General features: G+C 59.1%; 4 protein-coding genes across 7 annotated transcripts; 1 reads left to right on the top strand and 3 right to left on the bottom strand.

Moving 5' to 3' along the window:
• Nucleotides 1-132: 132 nt before the first annotated feature.
• BSCL2 (BSCL2 lipid droplet biogenesis associated, seipin) lies at nucleotides 133-2,835 on the bottom strand. Of its 2 annotated transcripts, XM_090050885.1 has the most exons (10): nucleotides 2,390-2,813; nucleotides 2,187-2,268; nucleotides 1,956-2,099; nucleotides 1,721-1,855; nucleotides 1,534-1,631; nucleotides 1,151-1,292; nucleotides 1,017-1,065; nucleotides 737-820; nucleotides 548-625; nucleotides 133-356 (listed from the first exon to the last, which is right to left on the bottom strand). In XM_090050885.1, the coding sequence occupies exons 1-10, from the start codon at nucleotides 2,611-2,613 to the stop codon at nucleotides 232-234; spliced, it is 1,161 nt and encodes a 386-aa protein (XP_089907011.1). In that variant the 5' UTR covers nucleotides 2,614-2,813; the 3' UTR covers nucleotides 133-231. The 2 variants fall into 2 exon arrangements, with proteins under 2 accessions (XP_089907011.1, XP_089907012.1); XM_090050886.1 differs by lacking the exon at nucleotides 1,721-1,855 and having other exon boundaries at nucleotides 2,390-2,835.
• GNG3 (G protein subunit gamma 3) lies at nucleotides 2,377-5,967 on the top strand. 3 transcript variants are annotated; one of them, XM_090050909.1, is made up of 3 exons: nucleotides 2,377-2,497; nucleotides 4,851-4,956; nucleotides 5,611-5,967. In XM_090050909.1, the coding sequence occupies exons 2-3, from the start codon at nucleotides 4,858-4,860 to the stop codon at nucleotides 5,737-5,739; spliced, it is 228 nt and encodes a 75-aa protein (XP_089907035.1). In that variant the 5' UTR covers nucleotides 2,377-2,497; nucleotides 4,851-4,857; the 3' UTR covers nucleotides 5,740-5,967. The 3 variants fall into 3 exon arrangements, with proteins under 3 accessions (XP_089907035.1, XP_089907036.1, XP_089907037.1); XM_090050910.1 differs by having other exon boundaries at nucleotides 2,391-2,501; XM_090050911.1 differs by lacking the exon at nucleotides 2,377-2,497 and adding an exon at nucleotides 3,142-3,561.
• A 151-nt stretch (nucleotides 5,968-6,118) lies between these two features.
• Nucleotides 6,119-7,479, bottom strand: LOC149860444 (uncharacterized). The gene is made up of 3 exons (XM_090050907.1): nucleotides 7,339-7,479; nucleotides 7,076-7,121; nucleotides 6,119-6,947 (listed from the first exon to the last, which is right to left on the bottom strand). Exons 1-3 carry the CDS (start codon nucleotides 7,344-7,346, stop codon nucleotides 6,675-6,677), a joined length of 327 nt encoding a protein of 108 aa, XP_089907033.1. The 5' UTR covers nucleotides 7,347-7,479; the 3' UTR covers nucleotides 6,119-6,674.
• A 110-nt stretch (nucleotides 7,480-7,589) lies between these two features.
• Nucleotides 7,590-21,079, bottom strand: HNRNPUL2 (heterogeneous nuclear ribonucleoprotein U like 2). The gene is made up of 14 exons (XM_090050871.1): nucleotides 20,351-21,079; nucleotides 18,325-18,460; nucleotides 18,021-18,097; nucleotides 17,461-17,600; nucleotides 14,635-14,725; nucleotides 14,411-14,523; nucleotides 13,824-14,087; nucleotides 13,270-13,392; nucleotides 12,812-12,940; nucleotides 12,521-12,689; nucleotides 12,093-12,293; nucleotides 11,372-11,448; nucleotides 11,156-11,263; nucleotides 7,590-10,017 (listed from the first exon to the last, which is right to left on the bottom strand). The coding sequence occupies exons 1-14, from the start codon at nucleotides 20,928-20,930 to the stop codon at nucleotides 9,949-9,951; spliced, it is 2,277 nt and encodes a 758-aa protein (XP_089906997.1). The 5' UTR covers nucleotides 20,931-21,079; the 3' UTR covers nucleotides 7,590-9,948.
• Nucleotides 21,080-22,235: the final 1,156 nt, after the last annotated feature.

Below are 22,235 nucleotides of genomic sequence, written 5' to 3'. Positions count from 1 at the left end.
CCCGGAGCTGGAGAACACAGGGTCCAGGGCTGCTCCACGACCCCCGCCTCCTCAAGACCTCAATCCCTCCCCCAAGCTGGGCGAGAGCCCAGGGCTCCCAGCCACCCCCAGAGGCAGGCAGGAAGCTGCTCATTAGCAGGCTGGGTGGTTTATTAATGACCCAACTGTTCCCAGGCAGGGGGGTGGAGGGCAGGGGTGGGAATGTGAGCAGAGACCCCCGGGGTGGGGGGCTCAGGAGCTGGAGCAGGCAAGTCTCTGGCGCAGCGAGGCCCCTGCCCCTGGCTCCGCGCCCCCCCGGGGGGGCAGCTCGACGTCAGCCTCCAGCGCTGACCGGTCCACGGCCTCGAATCCGGGCTCTGCGGGGAGGAAGTGGAGTCAGGGGGGGCTCGGATACCTGGGATCTTCCCTGTGCCGGAAGGGGAGTGGGAGTGGGGCTGGGGGCCCCGACACGTGGGTTCTCCCAGTGCGGGTGGATTGGACCGGCAGGGGGGCCGGGAGCCTGGATTCTCTCCAGCTCCAGGGAGGGGATGCAGGGGGTGTCACTCACCCTCGCCAGGCTCCGTCTCCTGGCTCCGGCTGCCTTCGGGGCCAAGGGTTTCCAGCGTCTCCTTCAGCTGTAGGGCAGCTGTGGGGGGTGGGGGAGAATCAGAGGGTGATCCCCCCATTCTGGGCAGCCCCCACACTCCCCAGGAGGGCATCAGTCCCCCCAGTCCTCCAACAAGGGGGTGTCACATACCTGAACCCTCAGGGGACACCCACGGCTTGGGATCCTCCTCTGGGGGCTGCTTCAGCTCTAGGTCGGTGCCCTCCAAGCCTGCGGCTGGAAGACCAGGGCCATCGGGGGTCACAAGTCATCAACCCTGAGGCCCCCGCACAGCCCCTGCTCCCCATCCAGAGGTATAAAGAACCCAAGTGTCCAGACTGCTAGCCCCCCCAGCTCTCACCCCCCAGCCCCCCCTCCTTTTTCAGAGAGCCCAGGCATCCTGGCTCCCACCCCCACCAGCCCAGCTCCGCACCTGGCGCGGGGGTGACGACGTGGCGCCGGGAATCCTCCCGCAGGTTCACCTGATGGAGGGAAAACTCAGCAAGAAGTTTATGGGGGACAAGTTGGGGGACCCCTGGGCCACTCGCGGCCCCCCACCCCTGTCACCTGGCTGGGCAGGGGCTCACGGGGCCAGACGCTGCCCCAGATCCACTGCAGGTAGCTGAGCAGCACGATGACGCTGAGGAAGGTGAAGTTGCTGGCGACCCCAAGCACGGCCGAGGTCACCGGGAAGTTGTACAGCAGGTACCTGGGGGGGCACGGAGATGTGTGCGCAGGAGGTGGCCGCCGGGGTCTCCCAACCCCACCCCAGGTCCCCAGCCACTCTCAGGGCCTGGACTAGAGGCCAGGAGCCGTGAGAAAACCCAGGGGTCTGGGCTCCCAGCGGCCCCTGCTGGAGCTGGGGAGAACCCCCCCGCACCGCAGGGCTCCCATCCTCCACCGCTCTCACCCCCCGGGCTGGGAGAACCCGGGGTCCTGCCCTGCCTCACCTGACGCCCGTGAAGTGGGCGTGGATGCGGAGCTGGGCCCCATAGATCTGCACCCGGGTGCTCTGGATCTCAATGACAGCGCCGACCGTGGGGGTGTACTGCGGAGGGGTGGGGGGCGGTCAGCCCGGCACCCGGGGTCTCACTAGGCTGTCCCCCCCGACCCCCAGGCCACCCTCCCGCAGCTGACCGAGTCCTCGCGGTACTCGCTGTACAGCTCCACCTCCAGAGTCTGCTTCTGCTCCGCAAAGCCGGTTAGGAAGAAGCCGGCGAAGGCCAAGGTGTGCAGCACACGAAGCAGCGTCGAGCGGTAGTGCAGCATTGCCTGCGGGGTGGGGGGCAGCCGTGGGGCCAGGCCCCAGCAGCCTCCCAGGCACCCCCCCAGCCCCTCTCCTCCCAGCGCCGGAGGTGTCCGGGTTACTCACGGTGCGGGCAGACGTGGCCACCGCGCGCCCGCCCTTGGCGTAGCAGGTGACAGCCACCATGAACATGCCCAAGTCGCGGTTGGCCGGCGACTCGGGCAGCTCCAGCTCCAGCGAGATGCGGTAGGGCTGCCCCGGCATCAGCACCTGCGGAGCAGGGGTCAGCCCGGCCGGGGGGCACCCCAACCCCTGCCAGCCCCCGCTCCCGGAGGACCCCCGACTCCCGGGACTCACCCGGTCCCGGTTCCTCTTCACCAGGGAGACGTTGGCCACGGGGAAGGAGCAGAGCTCAGGGCCGGGCGCCCCGCAGTCCGCCCTGGGAGGAACACCGGGGGTCGGACGGGCACGGGCACGGGCGCGGGCGCGGGGCGGGGGCGGGGGGGTCGGGAGCCCCACGCCTGGGCCCCGCCCGCTCGGGCAGGGGCGGGGGCACGGACCTGAAGCGGAAGTGCGCGGGGCTGGCGAAGCTGACCGGCGGCATGTAGGAGTAGTAGAAGCTGCCGTAGAGGAAGACGGAGAGCCAGAGCAGCAGGAGCAGGACGCAGGCCAGTACGGCCGTGTGCAGCGCCGCGCGCCGCGCCCGCGCCAGCGCCAGCGCCCCCAGCGCCTGCGCCCACCGCAGCCCCGGCCCCGGCCCCGGCCCCGGCCCCGCGCCCGCCATGGCTCCGGGCTGCCCCCGCCTGCGGGGAGGGGGGCCTGCTCCGGCTGGGGCAGGAGGGGGCACCTGCGCTCTCTCCCGGGCGGGAGGGGGGGCCGCACCCCCGGGCTCTCTCCTCCCGCGGCTCCGCCTCTTCCGGGCTCGGGCACCACGTGGGGGCGGGGCCGGCGCCACGCCCACTGCAGAGCCGGCGGCCGAAGGCGAAGGGCTAATAGGGCAGGGGTGGAGCTAGGGGGCGGGAGGGATGGGCCCGTTTGACCACGCCCACTACAAAGCCCAGGGGGCGGGGTTTCCGGGGGAGGTGCCACGCTTGGCCGCGCCCACTGCAGAGCGAGTGCCGGGGTAATCTGGGACAAGGAGGGTGGTGCTAGGGGGAGGGGGCGTGGTTACGACGGGACACGCCCACTGCGGGTTATGGCACCTGGGTGTGGCTAAGCGGAAAGGGGCGCGGCCTAGTGGGCAGGGCCGGGGCTGAGACACGCCGTTCCCATGGCGACAAACCCCCACCCCCCCGCCAGGCCGCCCCACTCGTGGGGCACCTGGGACAGCCGGGCTCACGGGGGGGCGGACGCCTGGGTCCCCCCCGTGCGCACACATCCTCGTCCCCCGTGACGTCAGCGTTCCCAATGGGGGGCGGGGGGGCGCATCCTCGCTGCAGCTCCCGCGGCCGCTACCACTGCCCGGGACGGGGGTGCCGAGCCCCCGCGCCCCCCCCCCCGCGGGACCCCCGTCCCCCGCGCCCCCCCCGCCCTGCGGCTCCCGTAGGGAGGCGGTCCCGCGTGGGGGGGGCGGCGCGGGGCCGGGGTTGGTGCAGGCTCGGCATCCCCCCCCGCGGCCGTGGTGGGCTCCGGGCACGCGTGGGCCGGGCCGGGCGGGGCCGCCTCCCGCATCCCGCATCCCGCACCCGGCTCTGCGCATCCCGGCCCGGCCCTGCCAGCGCCCCCGGCCCAGGTGCGCCCCGCGGGGGGGGCACGGGTGGGAGTGGGGCCCCCTTCCCGCAGCGACCCCGGCCTCGGGGCCCCCCAGCCCCCAGGACCCTCCGAGCCCCTCCGAGCTGCCCCCAGCCCAGTGCAGCCCCCAGCTCAGCGCAGCCGCCCCCCGCCGCCCCCCCGGCCAGCGCAGCCCCCCAGCTAGGCGGAGCCCCGCTCACAGCAGAGCCCCCCCGCAATTACCGCATCCCCCCAGCCAAGCGGACCCCGCCGGAAACATCACCCCCGGCCCACTGCAGCCTCCCCAACCCGCCGGGCCCCACCCGGGCCGACCAGAGCCGCCCCAGCCCCATGCACCGCCAGCCCTCAGAGCCCCCCATTCCGTCGGGGTTGCTCATCGCGTCCCCCAGCCCCCAACCAACGCAGCCCCCCATGTCTAATGCCCCTCGCGAGCCTAGCGGAGCTCCCCCAGCCCGGCGGACCCCCCCCGAGCTCCCCCTCCCCAATGGTGCCCCCCCCGGACGAAGACCCCACGGGTGTCGGTGCGCCCTGGTCCGGCTGATGCGGGCTGGGGGTCCCCCCCCAGGGACAGCGGGTGGGGGTACGGGGGTGGGACCGGCCAGGGCTGGGGGCAGAAGGGGTTGGAGGGTGTAGGGGCCCGTGGGGCTCGGCTCCCCCCCACCGTGGTGGGCTCCGGCCACGCGTGGGCCGAGCCGTACGGGGCTGCATCCCGGCCCGGCCCTCGCAGGTGCCCCCCGCGGGGGCACGGGTGGGAGTGGGGACCCCCCTCCAGAGACCCGGCCCTCGGAGCCCCCCCAGCCCATCAGAGCTGCCCCCGGCCCTATGCAGCTCCCCCTGCAGCCATCCTCTGACACATGCCCCCAGTGCCCCCCTCCAAGCAATACACCCCTCAGCTTAGCAGACCCTCCCCACACATCATAGCCCCCCCAATCCAGCGGAGCCCCTCCAGACCAGGACAGCCCCTCTCCCTGACCATCAGCACCCCCCTTGCTCAGCAGACCCCTCCAGACGCTGGGGGTCCACAGGCAGGTTTGGGGGGTTGAAGGGGTAAAGGGGGCTGGGGGTGCAGAGGGCAAAGGGGGGGCCTGGCAGTCCAAAGGCAGGGCTGGGGGGGTTCAAGGTGCAGGGTTAGGGGTAAAGAGGGGGGGCTGGGAGTGCAGAAAGGGGCAAAGGCGGGCCAGGGGACTGGTTTAGGGCTGGGGGAGCAGGGGGTGGTGCGTGTAGGGGCTCTGCCAGCAGCCACAAGCCCCCCCCCAGCTTGATGGAGCTTAGCCCCCTCTCACCCCCCAGGACCCCCATGAAGGGTGAGACCCCCGTCAACAGCACCATGAGCATCGGGCAGGCCCGCAAGATGGTGGAGCAGCTCAAGATCGAGGCCAGCATGTGCCGGATAAAGGTGTGTGGGGGTGGGGAGGATGGGGCAGGACCCCCCACAGCTCCCCATGCTGACACCCTGCTGGTGCTGGAACTGCCCCCCCAGCAACTTGCCCCAAGACAGCGCCCCCCCCCCCCCAGGGATGCATCTACTCCCCATAGTGCCCATTTTCAGGGAGGGACCTACCCCCCTATAGTGCTCCCTTCACATGGTGTCCCCTGCTCGGAAGGACCTACCCCCTCATGGTACCCGAGCAGCATCTACCCCCCACGGTACCCTCTTGCTGTGGGGGATCTACCCACTTATGGTATCCCTGAGTGGGATCTACTCCCCACTGGTACCCCCTTGCTGGGAGGGCTCTACCTCCTCATGGTACCCCTTTCTACCCCCCCCCATAGTGTCCCCTTTCTGGGATGGATCTACCCCCTCTAATGCCCCCTGCTGAAAGTTACCCCTCCATAGTGCCCCTGCCTGGGATGGATCTATCCCTTCATGGTACCCCTTTTCTTGGTGGTATCTAGTGCTCCTTGCTGGGATGGATCTCCTCCCCCCACTTTGCCCTCTGCTGAGATGGATCTACCCCCTCATGGTGCCCCCTGCTGGGATGGATCTACCCCCACCCCACCCCACAGGCCTCCTGGTGGCTGCCCCTCCTTCACACGGGGTCTCCCCCAGGTGTCGAAGGCCGCAGCTGACCTGATGACCTACTGCGATGCCCACGCCTGCGAGGACCCGCTCATCACACCCGTGCCCACCTCCGAGAACCCCTTCCGCGAGAAGAAGTTCTTCTGCGCCCTCCTCTGAGCCCCGCAGACCCTCGCCCCCTCCCCACACAGACAGAGCCCCCTGGACCCCCTCCTAAGCACAAGCACCCCTGGGGGGGGCCCAGTTCCCCCCCCGTAGCAATGCCACCCCCACCTTGGTGGGTGGGTGGATGGGGGGGATCACCCCCGACCCCCACTGAGTGATGGGGGAGCAGGGCCCATGACCCATGTAAAGAGCAGTGATGGGAATAAAGTCGAGGGGCACTGAGCTGAACTGGCTCCTGCGTCCTTGGGGGGCAAAACTTGGGTGGGGGGGCAGGTGGGAGGGGGGTGTTGTCTGGCGCGGGGCAGGGGGCTTCACGCTGTGCCCCTAGGCCCCAAGAAGAGAAGCTCGGAGCTGCAGAGAACCCACGTGTCCGGGCTCCCGCGCTCAGACACCCACGTGCTACCTCCAGCACCCGCCTGGCACCGCCAACAGGGCGGAGCGCAGCCCGGCTTCATCGCCAGCAACTGACATGGCGCCGCCTAGCCTGCGCGGCAGCAGGAGCGAGTGCCATGCCATGAGGCTGCACGCATGCGCATGGGCACGCACTCCACTTTCCAAGATGGCTGCACCCCGGGCTGCCTCCCTCCCAGGACCTAAGATGGCAGCCGCTGAAGGAGAATAATGGAAAGAACAGCCCCGGTTCCAGGACCAAAAATGGCGGCTGACAGGCAAGCTATGCCTCAAGATGGCGGGCTTTGGGCGGCTTCCACTCCAGGATCCAAAATGGCCGTCCCCTGACTAGCCTTCTCCCCCTCCCCCACAAAGCGAGATGGCCACCCCCAGGCTACTCCTCCATGCCCAGCCCAGAGTCCCTGCACCCCCCCCAGGAACCAACATGGCTGTGCCCAGCATAGCTTCAGCTGTGTGGGTGGTGGTGGGCAGGCCCTGGCAGCGCCCCCCCCCCCCAATAGCTCAGGCCTTAGCAGGGATCAAACTGGGCTCATCCCAATAGCCAGCAGCCTCCAGCAGCACAAGGAGGAGGTGTTGCTGTGCCAGAAACAAACATGGCAACACACCTGGGGTGCTGGAGAGTGGCAGGGGTTAGGGTTGGGAAGGGGGCAGGTGTCAGGGGGCGCCTGGTAATTGTACATGGGAGTCAGGAGCAGCGGCAGGGTCTGTGCCCCCACCCCAGGGGTGATCTGTGGCGCAGGCCCTCGGCGGTGTCTCCCGGGAGCCAGAGGCTGCGGCAGCTGCAGGCACATCTGGAAAAGAAGATGGAGGCAACTGCTCGAAGCTGGGGGGAACCTGTCCCCGGGCAGGCCCCCATTCCCCCCAAGCATCCAGCTCCAGGCTGCCCTGGGCATGAGCATGGGTGCGGCCAACAACTCACCAGCGTCTGGTCCAGCTCCTCCATGGCTCCAGCATCGTCCGGGATCCTGGCCAGGGAAGGGAGAAGGTGCCTGAGTGATGCACGCCCCCGGTATACCCTGAGAGCTTCTGCCCCAGCCCCCACCTCCTGCCCCGCACTGACACCAGGCCAGGACCCCAGGGTTGTGCACAGCAGAGACTGGGACAAAACCAGGCATCTTGCTCCCCCCCACAAGGGCAGGGGAAGGCCCCCATGATGCAGGCAAGGAGCCCCAAGGACCCTACCTCTCCATCGCACTGTTGGCAGCCACAGGTGCAGCACCTCCAGCTCCCACAGAGCAAGGAAGGAGCTCCCAGCTGCTGCTGCTGGCTCCATGCACCCGAGTGCCGGCAAGAAGCAGGGAAGGAGCCCCTGGCTCTGTGCACCCGGGCAGAGCAAGAGGCCTGGAGAGTGTCTCGGGCCAAGCGGGGCTCCTCCCCAGGGGGAGCAGGCAAGGACAGACAAAGCAGCGAGGCAGCACCAGGAGGCGGCCGAGTCAAGCCAATGGTTATTTATTCTAAAAACGGCAGCGATCAATCGCCTACATTTGCCAGAAGCCGAAGGAAAAAAGAAGCGTTACAGATGTAAACAACCACACACGGTAACATGGTCAATGGTCAAACCCTTTTTTACTGGCCACTTCAAAAAACGTTTTACAGGTCGTCAAGACAGTCACAGCCTCCGCGCTCTCCCCTCTACAGCCACTAAGACGTACGAGCGAGCGTGAAACACTAAACCGAGCTAAAAAAAAAAATTTATAAGAACAGGCTGCAAAGTTCTTCCTTTACCATTTACATTTTTTCGGATTTTTTTTCTTTTTTAACAAAAAAAAAAAAAAATTATGTGCAGAGAAAAAAAAGACATCTATCGAAGTCGCTAAAGGTCTCTTGGTCTGACGGACAAGGATGTGGTAGTTCTAGTCACCCCCAGAAAAGGTTTTCTCTTTTTTTTTTTTGTATTTATTTCTTTATTTAAAAAGGATTACAGCTTCAAAAGTCATTCCAAGAACAGTTGACGGCCCCCTCCAGAAATCCCCACGGTGCTACAGACAATGCTTCTGTGCCCAGGGCTCCCTAGAAAGCTCCTGCTCTCTCTTCCCCCCCTTCCCCTGTCCCAAGCAGATTTTCTAGTGGCCTGGAGCATTTAAAACACCTGTGGCTTTGTTATAAAAAGGGTCTGAGCTACACCCCCACTTCCCCAAAGCCCCTGGATTTGCGAGTGGCACAGAGCCGGGAGCCCCCGGCTGCTGTCTCCGGCCGTGGGCAGAAGGAAAGGCGAGTCTGGGCTGGGTGCCAGGGATGGGACAGCTTGCAATGGCTGGCAGAGAAGAGTAACAGCGATAAAAGAAAAGGAAAAGGAAAAAGAAAAATCCAATTCTTGAAACAAAGTAAAAATGTTTGAATTTCAAACAGTGAATCACAAGCAGCAGAGGGAAGTCACGGGCTCCCAGACCAAGAGTATTTACAATTTGCTTCCTAGGAGGTGTCCTGTTCACTGGAAAAGGGTCCCCCCCCGGCCTGGCTGTGGCAGGGAAGGAGATGGGTGGACGAGAATGAAACAACGCAGAGAGAGAGAATCCTACAGATCAACGCTAAATATCATCATTGGAAAAGTTGAACCGCGCTTCCCACCCCCCTCCCTCCCCTGCAAAAAATACAAACCGGCTGCATCCACCACAGCTGCAAACAGGCTACCTACACCCTCGGGAGCAGCTGCCCCCACCCCCAAGCTGCCTGGCACATGCCGGGGAAAGGGCCCCCCCCATCCCTGCATTGTGGCAGGAGACCAAGGACATCCTAAATTTCATGCCCCAAGCAGGGGAGGGATCCTGGGGAACACCCCCCCCTCCTCTGGGGCCAGGCTGTGCAGGCAGAGAAGGCAGCGCTGGAGCAGAGGGAGGGTGGGTGAGATGCCCACTGTCACCACCCGACTTGCTAAATATGCACTACCAGCACCGTGGGGGCCGCTGGCTGTGCCCTCTCGGCTACCTGTCAGGCAAAGTGACACATGGCATGGGTCACCTATGTACATGCCACACGCTCACAAAAAAAAGATCCTGCAGAAACCCTGAGAAATGTTTCTTCTCTTTCGCCACTGCCCAGACAGACGCTCTACAGAGATGAGGAGCTGCCTCAGGGAGGGGTGGGGGAACTGCGAGGCCACTGGTGCTGGCTGAGAACGCGGGGACAGGCGACCTGCACTCCTGCGGGGAAATTCAACAGCAGGTGGAGGCAAAGGCATGGTGTGGTAGCACCCGGCACCCGCCAGACGCACTGGGAATCAAGGTCAATGCAATCCCTTCTCTACCTGCACCTCAGGCTGCCGTGGTTGGAGTCCCCTGCACCTCATCCCCCCCCACCCCCCAGCCAGGTTAGCAAAGGATAGTTTGCAAGGAGATTAGTTTTGCAAGATAATGATCAGAGTCACCTGCTCACACCCCCTGCCCCTCTCCTGCCTGCCTGTGCCTCTCGCATCGTCCTCCTGCGGCTGCCTCGTGTCTCCCTGCCAGCCGCTGGCCCAGCTGCTCCAGGATGTCACTCAAGGGTACGTAGTTCTCCTGCCCAGTCACCACAGGGAACAGGATTGGCAGCGCTAAGTGCTGCACCCTGCGCACACGTTCTGATTACAAATGTCTAACTAGGTTTGAAATGTTTTATAGAATAAGACAATATTCTCTTCAACAAACTTTTAAAAAAAATTTACAGTTTCTTCTTTTTGTGTGTTTTTTTCCTCCCCCCCACCCCCCGCCGCCGCTCTCCCCCCAACAGCCCTGTTTCCATTGGTTGTGTTTCGGGGAGTGGCAGGCACCCCCGCGTGTTCAGCTGCATGGCTGAAGGGTGCAGACGGCCGGGACTTCACCGGTACCCCTGGTAGCCATAGTAGTTCCTGTAGTACCGGTCTCTGTCCTGGTAGTAGTTCTGCCACTGGGAATGAGGAAGATGGACACCGTTAGCAGACAGAGGTGTGTTTCGAGGGTACGGGCTCCTGGCAGAAACCATTGCCCTTTCCCATCAGCTCCCACAGAGCTCCCAGACTGCTACTCCAGCCATTGTTTCATAGTAGGTAGGGTCGGAAGGAACCTGAGCAGATCAACTCCGACCCCCTGCCATGAGCAGGAAAGAGTGCTGGGGTCACACAACCCCGGCTAGGTGATTATCTAGCCCCTTTTGAAGATCCCTAGGGTAGGAGCAAGCATCACTTCTCTTGGAAGTTGGTTCTAGATCCTAGCTGCCCCGACAGTGAAGTAGTGCCTCCTCATGACTGAGAGTAGGTTCAGGCTAGGCAACTTGTGGCCGTTATTCTTTGTTACTCCCAGTAGTGCTTGGGGCAACAGGGACTCCCCTGTTCCCCACATGTCCCCCCTGGTAAGTTTACAGATGGCCACCAGATCCCCTCTGCCTTCTCTTGTGAAGGCTGAACAGGTTCAGGTCCCATAACCTCTCTTCGTAGGGCCTGCCCTGCTACCCCTTGACTATGCGAGCAGCCCTCCTCTGGACCCTCTCCATGCTATCCACATCCCTCCTGAAGCGCGGTGCCCAGAACTGGATGCAGTACTCCAACTGCAGCCTGACCAGTGTCACAGAGGGGGATGATCACCTCCTTGGACCTGCTCGTGAAGCATCTGTAGATGCATGACAAGGTGCAGTTAGACTTCCTGACTGTGTTCTCACATTGGCAGCCCATGTTCATCTTGGAATTAATGACTCCAAGATCCTTTTCTGCCTCTATGCTGACGAGAAGGGAGTTCCTCAGCCTGTAGGTATGCTGCTGGTTCTTCCTCCCCAGGTGCAGCACCCTGCACTTGTCAGTGTTGAAACCCATCCTGTTCTCATCCACCCACCCCTGTAACCTGCCCAGATTTATCTGTAGCCTGTCTCTCCCTTCTAGCGTGCCCACAGACCTTGGGAAGGGGACTGGGAGAGAGGGGAAGTGACTGAACTCACAGGCCACAAAAGGGAGGAGGAACAGGAGCTGCCTTCACCAGGACAGGTCACCTAGGTGGTGGGATACCACAAGTGGTCTGTGACAAGGCATCCCTGAGACGTGGTCTGGAGCTCTTACCTCTCGGTTGTACTGCCTGTAGTAATCTCGGTATCTGTTGTACTCGTAGTCACGCCCATAAAACCTGTCATAGTCCCCTCTGTATCGGTCGTAGAAGTTGCGGTAACCCTGTGGGAACAGAAGCAGCTCCTTCAGTACATCTAAAGGGAACAGTCCGATGTCTTCCAGACAGGGCTCTCAAAACTTCCTAGGCAGAGATAGGGAGGCAGCACTCACCCCTCTGTTTCCAGGCTGTCCCCAGTACTGCTGCTGCCCATAGGCACGGTTGTCATAGCCTCGACGCTGCCCGCCAACTGAAAAGGAAGCAAACAGATTAGAGACATGGGCTGTGGGGAGCAGCAAAGCCAGAGGGCTGGGAGGAAAAGCATCCTGGTGCTCCAGAAGCATGGGGGTTACACAGCCCAGGAAATTGAGCAGCAGACCCAGCTCTTTCTAAGAGCTCTCAAGGGGCATATGGGTAGTGACTGGATAGGAAAGCACAGCATGCACACTGGTGCAGAGTGCCAGAGAAACTGGACCAGGAAGAGCTATTAGCAGTGCAGAGAGGGAACAGGAAGAAGTGGCGGGGATTCAGGGTGCTGACAGAAGGGGAAGTAGGGTGAGACCATGCCAATAAAGGATGCTGCGGGGAAGCCCTCAGCAAATAGCAGGACAAGGAAACTAAGCCACAGGCTCCCTGAAAGGCAGAGGACCTCTGTGAGCCATAGCCAGGAAGAGGGTGCAATACCAAAGAGCAACAGGCTGTGAATAAGTGGGAGTGAAGCCAGATGGGTAACGGGGATGGGGGTACTGCCTACAGCCAAGTATAGGTGCTTGCTGCAATCCTGCCAAAGGACCCATGGCCTCCCTCCAATGGTAGCTGAGAAGAGACTCCCTGCACAAGAAGCTGCACCAGGTACAGCTGAAAACACCCGTCCCTCCCACTGCAGAACCTCACCATAGGCCTGGCCGCGGTTGCGGTTCTGCCGGTTGCGCTTGTTGCGGTTGTTGCGGCGGTTGGCCCGCTTCTCCGAGGGCGGGAGCAGCTTACGGGCCTCCTCTTTGTACTTGGTGACCAGGGGCTGGGCCTCTTCCTTTGCCAGCTCCCCATAGATCACCTCATCCAGGTAATCGTTTTTCTCCGGCAGTGAGAAGTTGGCTGTGGTGAAACAGAAAGCAACAGAGAGTTCACAAGATTATGGCTTCTCCCAGTGACATGGCGTCCCGTTTTCAGGAGCTGTCCAGGGAGCAAGGGGTCCCTGCCCAATTGCCCCACAGGGGCATCTGGGTTCTTACTCCAGCCTAGCACAAGCCTGGAAGCAGCCAGCTCCTCAGAGCTAATAATGCTGAGCCCCAGTGGTACAGGTCTGGGTAAGAAAAGTCTACCTTTCATTTCCAGCATCACAGATTCGGGCACATCCTCCCCTTCTGCCTCCTTCCTAAGCTCCAGCCTCTTCTTCCAGTCTTCTTCATTGGGGACAATCACAATGACCTTGCGAGAAAACCCCTTGAAGGTAAGCAGCTTCCGTCGCTGGCCAGAGTTGTACACATTGCACTAAGCCAGGGAAGAGAAACGAGCTTCAGAAATGGGCACTGGCCCACCCCGTCAGGAATTCCCCAGATCTCACAGGCACAGCCTGCTCTGCATCAGGAGACACTAGGATATAGAAAGGCTACCTGATCAAGAATGAAGTTTCTCTTTGCCCTGGGAGCAATCTGGACCAGCTTGCTAAGGCACTGGGCAGCTTGCTGGATTAACAGGTCTCTGCTCTTGGGGTCCATCTCCTCAACCTCCACACCCTTCGTCTGCCAAAAGGAATGAGAGAGGAATAAGGAGGAGGTGTTCTGGACATACACTACATCCTCCCGCTCTGCAGTCATGCCCACAGGCCCAGTAAGACAGCCCACAATAGACCTCCTGTGGACAAGGGACACTCCCCTCTGAGCTTGAGTTCAGACTGATTTACAGATGGATTTAGAAAGAGAGAAAACCCCTTGTTCTGTTATCAAGTAAGTTCCCTCCTGTAACATGACACAGTCACCTGCAATTTCACTTGTAGCAGAACACCGACACCCACACCCCGAGCCTGCCCAGCCCTGAATAGAGATAGTCTGGGGTGATAGTAAGTACTTACCCTCATTTGGTACAGGACGGTCTCTGTTCCCAAGATGTTGTATCGCTTCTCTTGGTTCTCCTCAGTGTGTTTCTGTGCCCACAGGGTCTTTCCAGATCCTGGCAACCCCACCATCAGCAGCACCTGCAGGGGACCAATGCACACAGGTGAGTGGAGAAAGAATTCGAACAGATGAGCAGCAACCAGCACTAGGCTATCAGATGCTCTCTGGATTCCCCACTTGGGACAGGCCTAAGAACCATGCAGCCGCCTAGAATGCGGCCACTGAGTCACTGGCCACGTCTGTACATCCATGTTGCAGCCACCCTGCAGTGACTGCGAGGTTGGATACATCTAACTTGTGTGGGTACCTGAACCAGTTTCACTACAACATCAGGTAGCTCAGGACAGGCTACCACCCCCTGCCCAAAAAGCTGAACAAATTCAATGCTGAGCTTCACGCTGACACCACTGGGCTGGTACCAGTACCCAGAATGGCTCCCTGAAGGCTGGCTAGGGCAGGGCAAGGTCTTGGCCATGGTGGGGCTGTACGATGGATGAGGTCCCCCCCTTACCTCGCACTCCTCTATGGTTTTGGGCGGAAGTGGTGTGCGCACACGGTCCTCGACTGGCACGGCATGGATGAACACGTAGTCCTCGGGAGCTGGGAAGAAGGGCTCCTCCTTCTGGCCAAAGTTCAACTCCACCACGCAGTTCTTGCAGAGGACATGAGGCAGGAGTGCACGGTCAGCCAGGGCCTCCTTGCTGATCCGGAAGGCCACACCCAGGTCCTCCCCGTTTTTGGAGAAGGAGAGCTCCACCTCATCACTCTCAAAGTTCTGAGACACAAAGAACACAGGGGCTGGAGACCTGCGAGTCTGGACGGGTTCCCATTGCTTCCCCAACCCTCACATCCCCCAGAAAGCAGCAGTGCCAGGCTTGCCACCACTTTGTGCTCTACCATAAACCCATGAGCAACAGAGTAAGAGGACTCAGAATTAGACCCTTTGTTTGCAGTACAGGGCACTGTAGCTTCCCTGCATGACCGTGTCAAGGACAGGAGCAAGAGAGCCCTGTTAGGCTACTTTCTGGTTGTCAAGACAGTCTTGCCCCCACCTGCCCCTCTGAGATGGCTGGTATGGACCTAATCCCCAGAACTTACAGCAAAGCAACCAATCACATCATTCTCCCCGAAAGGCTGACCAAACTCCTCAAACTGCCCATTTTCCGCCTTCAACCCTCGTCCATCGTAGCCATATGAAAACTCATCCTCACCTGGAAGAGAACGGAACAGTTACTACCTGCAGCCTCCTGCTGCAGGGCCAGCTGGGGCTGCAGTGCTTTCCAAACTCCTGGGTGATGCAGGAGCAAAAGAACATTTGTTACCTAGCTGCGAACGAGAGAAGTCCACAGACCATCCAACCCGGAACAGCGGGACCTCTGTGCTGCCCTCCTTCACAGGGAGATTCTGTGTCACCTAGAGACATTCAAGAAGGGGTCACTTAGCACAGTGGTTGCAAAGCTGGGACTGACCCCAGGCATACAGTTCTCAGCCATGTTCCACTATGCCAGGGTATACGTGTAAACTGGAGGCACAGAGGTTACACCTCCAGATGACAAAGCCAAGGAGTTAAATGGGATATTTACTCTGCGTTCCCTGGGATATTATCCCTGCGTTCCCTGGAATATTTACTCTGTATTCCCTGCTTCCAGCAGTCCCCCTGATATCCGGTGCCACCCAGAGCATGATGCAGCTGGCACCAGCTTCCTTTAGCCACTAAAACACTATTTACTCCAGACTGGAAGCAAACCACTTTTCTGCAAAGCTTGGTGAGAGACCCTGCGCTTCAGCCATACCCTATGCCAGTGGTCTCCAAAGTGGGGTGCGCACAAGATGATCCACTGGGGTGTGGGAAGAAAATATTAGAACTTCTATTTATATTTATATAAATATACATATATTGGAGGTGCATGCTCAAAATTTTTTTACTGATAGGGGTGCACGATCAAAAAAGTTTGGAGACCACTGCCCAATGCCACTCCAGTGTCCCACAGCTGACAGGCACTGGGCTTCATTTGCTCATCTCACAATCTCTACTGACTCCCAGGTTCTGGGAACAAACAGCTACATAATTTGCCTGAATATGACAAATGCATCAAGTGCAGATTCAATATAGCTGTCAGTGTGCACGCAGCACAGTAGCTACAGATTAAACAGCTTTTTCATAAACAGTTGCTTTGCCTGAGAAAGTCTGCTACAAGGAAAAGGCACTTCCAAAGACACCTCCCCTACACCCCCCCCCACAAGTCCTTTTCCATTTTCTACACTGGGACTGCATCCTTAAGGGCAGTGAAGAACTTTTATGCGTATAGACTGTCTGCAGCTATGTTACAGCAAGGAGCTGCCTAATTAGCATTTGGGAGAAAGCGTATCTTAACTAAGGGGTCACGCCTCCATAACTTTGCAGATAGGGACCAGGAATTCAGAGCAGTGCTCAAGACTCTTACAAAAGTTATTTTCAAGGAAGCAAGGACAGACAGGTTTGACAACCCTGGGATTTTGACAGCAAAATGTCAGCAAACAAAAAGTCCCCTAATAACCGTCAGGCTCACTTAGATTCATCAGGACAAAATAAAGGCAGAAGGCTCTCTGCTTCCCAGAGAAGTAACACGTGTCACCCTTAACTCCAAGCAGAGTCAGAACAGCCAGTTCTGAGAGATGGTCTCCTCTCACCCTGCCATATTGTACAGCTCCCCACTCCCTTGTAGTCATACCTCCCCTCAGCGAGGCAACAAGCAAAGCTATTTAGGTTTAGGGCAGATCATAGAATCACAGAAGTAGGGTTGGAAGGGACCTTGTAGATCTTCAAGTCCGACCGCCCACCTGGGCCGGAGAAAAGACTGGACTCATTTGAGTCCAGCCAGGTAGGCATCAAGCCTCTTCTTAAAGATCCCCAGGGTAGGAGCCAGCACCACTTCCCTAGAAGTTGGTTCCAGCTCCTAGCCGCCCTAACTGTGAAGTAGTTCTTGCAGATGTCTAATCTAAACCTACTCTCCAATAATTTGTGTCCACTGTTCCTTGTCATGCCAGGGGGCGCTAGGGGAAACAGTGTCTTCCCCAAACCCTTCTGGTCCCCCCTAGTGAGTTTATAGACAGTCACCAGGTCCCCCCTCAGCCTTCTCTTGTGAAGGCTAAACAGGTTTAGGTCCCGCAGTCTTTCAATGTACAGTCTGCCCTGTTGTCCCCGGATCATGCGGGTGGCCCTCCTCTGGACCCTTTCAATGTTGTCCACATCCCTCCTGAAACAGGGCGCACAGAACTGGACGCAGTACTCCAGCTGTGGCCTGACCAGTGCCGCGTAGAGGGGGAGGATCACCTCCCCGGCTCTACTTGAGATGCACCTGTGGATGCACAACAAGGTCCGTAGCCCTGCCAACCGTGACCTCGCATTGTTGGCCCACGTTCATCTTGGAGTCAATAATGACTCCAAGATCCCTTTCTGCCTCCGTGCTCTCAAGAAGGGAGTTTCCCATTCTATAAGTGTACTGCTGGTTTCTACTGCCTAAGTGCAGCACCCTGCACTTGTCAGTATTGAAACACATCCTGTTTATGTTAGCCCACTCCTGTAACCTATCCAGATCTTGCTACAATCTTTCCCTCCCTACTAGCGTACTCACCTCACCCCGAATTTTGGTATCATCATCGAATTTAAACAGGTTGCATTTCACCCCATCATCCAAATCGCTGATGAAGAAATTGAACAGCACAGGCCCAAGGACCGAGCCCTGGGGGACTCCGCTGCCCACTTCCCCCCAGGTTGAATATGACCGGTCCACCACCACCCTCTGACTACGACCCTTGAGCCAATCTGCAATCCATCTGACTGTGTAGGCATCAATGCCACAGTCGCCTAGCTTTTTAATGAGGATGGGGTGGGAGACAGTGTCAAAGGCCTTGCTGAAGTCTAGAAAGACTACGTCCACGGCGACACCTGCATCCATTGCCTTTGTGACCTGATCATAAAAGGCAATCAGGTTGGTCTGACATGACCTGCCCCTAATGAAACTGTGCTGGTTGCCCTTGAGCCCAGACGAAAGTCTGCTTTGGGTCCTATTCATGCTAAATTAGGCTAGAAGAGCCCCCATGTCTTGTTCAATGCTGAACAGTTCCTGAAGCTCAACAGAACGCGTACAATGCTCCGCAGCCCCCACCTTTGCCTCAAAGCAGACTTTTCCCTTCGTCACGCCATGGGTGCTCCTTGCCCCAGACCAAAGGCCAGGGAACTTCTCCGAGAAGAGCGGCTGTCCTCCATAGCGGTCCTTGCTCGCTTTGAAGTGGAGATCAGAAGTGTCTGTCAGAAAGAAAAGACCAGTTACCTCCAAGCTGCCTTCACCTGACTCAAGGGAATCGAACCCCACAAGCAAGGCCAGGCTAATATTTAGAGACAAACAGATATATCAATTTCTCAGTGTTTTCAGATGCCCACTCTCTCATTGTTACAATATTGCTGGTGGGTCAAAGTCACCTATCTAGACACCCTGAAATCAGACTGATTTCTGCCCTCTGGGATACCAGGACTGGAAATGCAGCAGCAGGACAGAGGTCCAAAAAACTGATGTTAATCTTCGGCAGCTGAAAGAAGAATATGCCATACTATTCCAGCATGCACCTATGCTAAACTTGGATTTTTCCCTCCAGAATTGTGCACCCTAGAACATGCCTCTGAACTTTATACTATGAATACAACAGTTTCTACAGGCTGCATACGCACATGTGTCCAGGATCACAACAGTTTCATCATCTTCCCCTTCTCTGGGCTCCTCTTCAGGTGGCGGGGGAGACTTAGATCTGTCCAAAAGCGGGAGAAATGAGCAATCAGGTATCACAGCATGAACAGCACTGAGAGCCATTTAGAGTAGAGAAAAAAATGCAGATCAGAGGAGCAGAACCTCTGCCCACCAGCACCAAACCCAGTCCTCTCATTGGCACCTGCCCAACCCCAGAGCCAGCTGGTCAGATCTGGCAGCATTTACTGCCCTAATGGAACTAGATCCCAGTGATTCCCCTCTCCTCACCGGCTGTTGTAGGCCTCCTCCCTGAACTCATAGTAAGCACGGCCATGCTCATCTTTTTCATCCCGTTGTCTCTTGACTCCTCGCCGCTCTCCATCAGAGCCCTCTGGCTTTGCTTTGTCGCCACCCTCCTCATCTCCTTGAAGGGGCAGAAGAAATCATAAGCACATCTGACTGAAAGCAGCACAAAACCTACAGAATATGACATCAAGGAAGCCCACCAACAAGGTGCTTCTGTCTCAAGATGCTCCATTAAAAATAACAAATATAAAAACACACTAAACTCAATCCATTAGAGGGATGGTGTTAAAAAGTCATGGGCCTGCCTGACACACCTCTACTCTTAGAGGATGTCAACTCAGATTGCTACAACCGAAACACTACAGTAAAAGCCTATTTTTGTTAGTTTACTGTGCACATTTGACAGTGAGTTCTGTAAAAGCAGCTGTGCTGTTCTCCCCTCTGCAGGTAGGTAATTTCCCTTGTTGTTCATGTGGATCTTTTGAAAAAAGACAGTCAGGTATTGTAAGACAACCCAGAACAACTGCCAGATCCATTTGGGAGCAACACAGTATCTGAAACTACTTATAGTTTTTAAAACAGATTAGTCTTTGAGCTGACAGATATTTAGTGGTGTCAAGTCAGAGATGCAGGTGCCCAGTGAAGCCCAGTATGCAGTCTTAGAACCAAAAGATTTTACAGCTAACTTATAAGCCAAAACCCAATGCCCAATAACAGTCTGAGAATGAAACAAGTCGTTAAAAAACACTAAATATCAATTACTAATATTCTATGTTTTTCTTACAAATGACTGAGCACGTGTCTAGGCCCTAAACTAGTTAAGCAAAATGCTCTGGTGAGAGAAACTTCCTTTGCCAGTCAATGCAAGTCAAAACAACGGTCTCCTCATTCACGTGGAATGTTTTGGCTTCACATTTTCACCCTCTTCCTGCTACCGAGCAGCAAGTTTCGTTTTTGGATGTTTTTTTCCCCTCAAGGCTCAGTCACGTGCCCAGCTTTACTCTTGTCAGTAGTTGCACTCTCATCCCACAGAAATCAACAGGCCTCCTCACTGCATTTGAGTGAAATGCATCTGGGTCTCTGGGGCCCCAGTTTACATCCTCATTTGCCAAATTTCTAGACAATTATTTGGCACAGTTCTACAACCAAATCCTAGACAATAATTTCAACTTCACAGGATTTGCTATATATGTATATGTTACACATGCCACACACGTATTTACATATATTTATGATACGGGGGTCATAAATTTAAAAAAAATAAATAAAAAAATCAAACACGATAAATAAAAAATCTAGCTCGCTAACATAAACGGCTATGGCCAGGCAAGGGTTTTAAGCTGAAATCAAGGAAACGGAAAGGAGCTGAAACACTAGATTAAGACTCGGCTTTGGCTACCAACACTTTGCCATCACCCCCTATCCGTACTTCATGCATAACTGGTCGACCCCAAGGGATGAGGGAAGCGATGACAAACTAAGCATCTTTTTACCAACGCTGCCTCTAGCATCGAACTCCGCACACCGACCCCATCGCTCCCCTACTATCAGGGACCCACACTTAGGCTGCTGCAACAAGTGAAAGCACCTGCTCGCTGCTGCTATTCCCCAGTGCCCTGCACTCGCGGTCCGTTTCCCTCTTTATATTTGTCATGCATCACCATCAGGAAGGGAACACGGATTTTAAAACTGCCCGGCTTTAACACGTAAACAACCAGGTGGACGGGTGCAGGATACCCAACTTGCCCTACGTTGCCAAGTCTGCATCCTGCCCATTTCCGCGCCCCCGGAGCCAAGCATCTCGCGCGTGCCCGGTGCTCCCCTGACACCAGATTCATCTTGCCCTGTGGGATCCCAGCAAGGGACACAAGGGGTGGGGGGTGCCCCAGCTCCACGGACACATCTGGAGAGGAGAGCAGGGAAAGGGGGCCTAGGAGGAGGGAAGGGGAGCAGATCCCCATGTGCGCAGGAAGGAAGCCAGGGCAGGGGAGAGAGCAGGCTGGCTCACCGGGCTGCTCGCCTCCTTCCTTGGCCTCGGCAGCCACTGCCTCATCGCCACTCGGCCCCTCCTCGGGTGGCCGCTCAGCCCCGTTGACCCCGCCACTGGCGGTGGCCTCGCCCTCCACGCTGCCCTCGGGCGGCGGCTCGGTCTGCATGGGCGCCGCTTCCTCCTCCTCCTCCTGCAGCGGCGCAGCCGCCGCCGCCTCCTCCTCCTCCTCCTCCTCCGTTGCAGCTGGGGCGGGGGCTGCGGCCGGGGCCGGGGCCGGGGCCGGGGCGGCGGCCTCCTCCTCGTCGGCCAGCAGCGCCTCCTCGTCTTCCTCCTCCTCCTCCTCTTCTTCCTCCTCCTCGTCCTCGTCGTCGTCGTCGCCGCCGCTGTAGCGGGGCCCGCTGGGGGCGGCGGGGCCCGGCTCAGCACCCGGCGGCCCACCGGCCGTGCCCCCGGCCTCCTCGGGCCCCGCCGCCAGCATCTCGGCGTCCAGCGCCTCCTGCAGCCGCTGCGCCAGCTCCACCTTGAGGCCGCGCGCGTCCAGGCCGCGGCGGCCCAGCTCGGCCCGCAACTCGGTCACCTTCAGCCGCTTCACGTCCATGGCGGCGGGGGCGGCGGGGAGGGGCGCGAGGCGGCGCCTGCGGCAGCGGCGGAAGGCGGGGAGGCGGCAGCGGAGCGAGCGAGCGACGGGCGAGCGCGCGAGACACCGAGCGCCACCGACCCCAGCGCCTCGGCCTCTCCCGCGCCGCCACTGCGCATGCGCGGCGCCCAGCGCGCCTGCGCCGAGCCGGGCCCCCTCCGCCTCCCGCCGCCCCACTGCGCCTGCGCCGGGGCCGGCCGCCGCCTCCCGCCGCCGCACTGCGCAGGCGCCTCCCCACGCGCAGGCGCCACCGCCGAAGCGGATGGGAGGCGGCCCCCCCTTCCTCGCCTCACGCGCGCGGGCCCCCGCGCGCAAGCGCGCGCAGGCGCACGACCCCCCCACCCGCGCCAGGCGCAAACCTCCAGCGCCGCGCCCGCTGCGCATGCGCCGTCCCCCCAAACGACAGCCTGGCTGAGCGCCGTTCGGATGGTTTTTTCCCATTGGTCGGACGCGTCCAATCCTGAGTGCTCCCGCTCTAAATCTGCCCAGCAACGGCTCGGAGTGCTTTCTGATTGGGTGGCCGCCCTAGCGCCGGCTCCGCGGCCCCCACCCCTTGCCTCTGTGTGGGCGGCCGCCATTTTCTCTTATGGTTATGGTTGTGGAGTGGGGTGGGGAGGGGCAGGGGGAGGTGTACTTGTTTTCACCCCTTTGGGGCTGCCTGTTCCAAAATATATAGGGGGCAACCCCAGAATATTTGCCCCCCTCAAAATGTTACCTGAGAGCACCTGCCCCCTGAAAAGTTATCGTCACCACCCCCCTCAACACCAATTCTGCCCACAAATCCACCCACCAGGACCTCTTCTTCAGGATATTGTGTTATCGGGGGGTGATACCTGTGCCATGCTATCTTACCTACCTCAGACATGACCGATTTCCCCCCCTTGGGTGAGGGGAGATCGCAGCTTTGCCTCTCCAGCCCCCCGCCAAGCAGACGCACTCGCGTTTCCTCACAGAAAATGCACCAAATCTGCCTTGTAAAACTGCTGCCCTCAGCCTCCCTCCCCAGCGCCATCTCTTTATCATCGGGCTCCCTTCTGCGTGGGACACGATACAGGAATAACGGCGGACGGGAAGGCCTCTTCAGTCACGTCGTGGGTTCAGAAAACCAAAATCACTCTAGCTGTCTTCTGCCATCTTCCCCCTCATGCTCATACCATGCCAGCCGTTTATTCCCCTCAGTGCAAGGGGCTGTATTTCAGCACAACAGGAAAGCTGTGCTCACAGAAGGAAAGACGGAAGGGGTTCCCCGCACCAGCACCCCTGCTC

The sequence above is a fragment of the Crocodylus siamensis genome, chromosome 6, assembly GCF_052110815.1.
Source record: "Crocodylus siamensis isolate JL-2025a chromosome 6, ASM5211081v1, whole genome shotgun sequence".
In the NCBI taxonomy this organism is placed as follows: Eukaryota; Metazoa; Chordata; order Crocodylia; family Crocodylidae; genus Crocodylus; species Crocodylus siamensis.
This window is presented reverse-complemented; position numbering and strand designations above follow the sequence as displayed.

What these genes read in the sequence shown, in the direction of transcription:
- HNRNPUL2 (XM_090050871.1), bottom strand. Translation starts at nt 20,930, where the DNA reads ATGGACGTGAAGCGGCTGAAGGTGACCGAGTTGCGGGCCGAGCTGGGC. An exon ending in TGTTGTGATCCTGGACACAT is followed by an intron (nt 17,601 to 18,020) that starts GTGCGTATGCAG and finishes TCTTTCTGACAG; the next exon opens with ACACTTCTGATCTCCACTTC. An exon ending in ATGTGATTGGTTGCTTTGCT is followed by an intron (nt 14,088 to 14,410) that starts GTAAGTTCTGGG and finishes TTTGTGTCTCAG; the next exon opens with AACTTTGAGAGTGATGAGGT.
- LOC149860444 (XM_090050907.1), bottom strand. An exon ending in AGGAGCTGGACCAGACGCTG is followed by an intron (nt 6,948 to 7,075) that starts GTGAGTTGTTGG and finishes CTTCTTTTCCAG; the next exon opens with ATGTGCCTGCAGCTGCCGCA.
- GNG3 (XM_090050909.1), top strand. Translation starts at nt 4,858, where the DNA reads ATGAAGGGTGAGACCCCCGTCAACAGCACCATGAGCATCGGGCAGGCC. An exon ending in CCAGCATGTGCCGGATAAAG is followed by an intron (nt 4,957 to 5,610) that starts GTGTGTGGGGGT and finishes GGTCTCCCCCAG; the next exon opens with GTGTCGAAGGCCGCAGCTGA.
- BSCL2 (XM_090050885.1), bottom strand. Translation starts at nt 2,613, where the DNA reads ATGGCGGGCGCGGGGCCGGGGCCGGGGCCGGGGCCGGGGCTGCGGTGG. An exon ending in CCCGCGCACTTCCGCTTCAG is followed by an intron (nt 2,269 to 2,389) that starts GTCCGTGCCCCC and finishes TGTTCCTCCCAG; the next exon opens with GGCGGACTGCGGGGCGCCCG. An exon ending in TGGCCACGTCTGCCCGCACC is followed by an intron (nt 1,856 to 1,955) that starts GTGAGTAACCCG and finishes CCCACCCCGCAG; the next exon opens with GCAATGCTGCACTACCGCTC.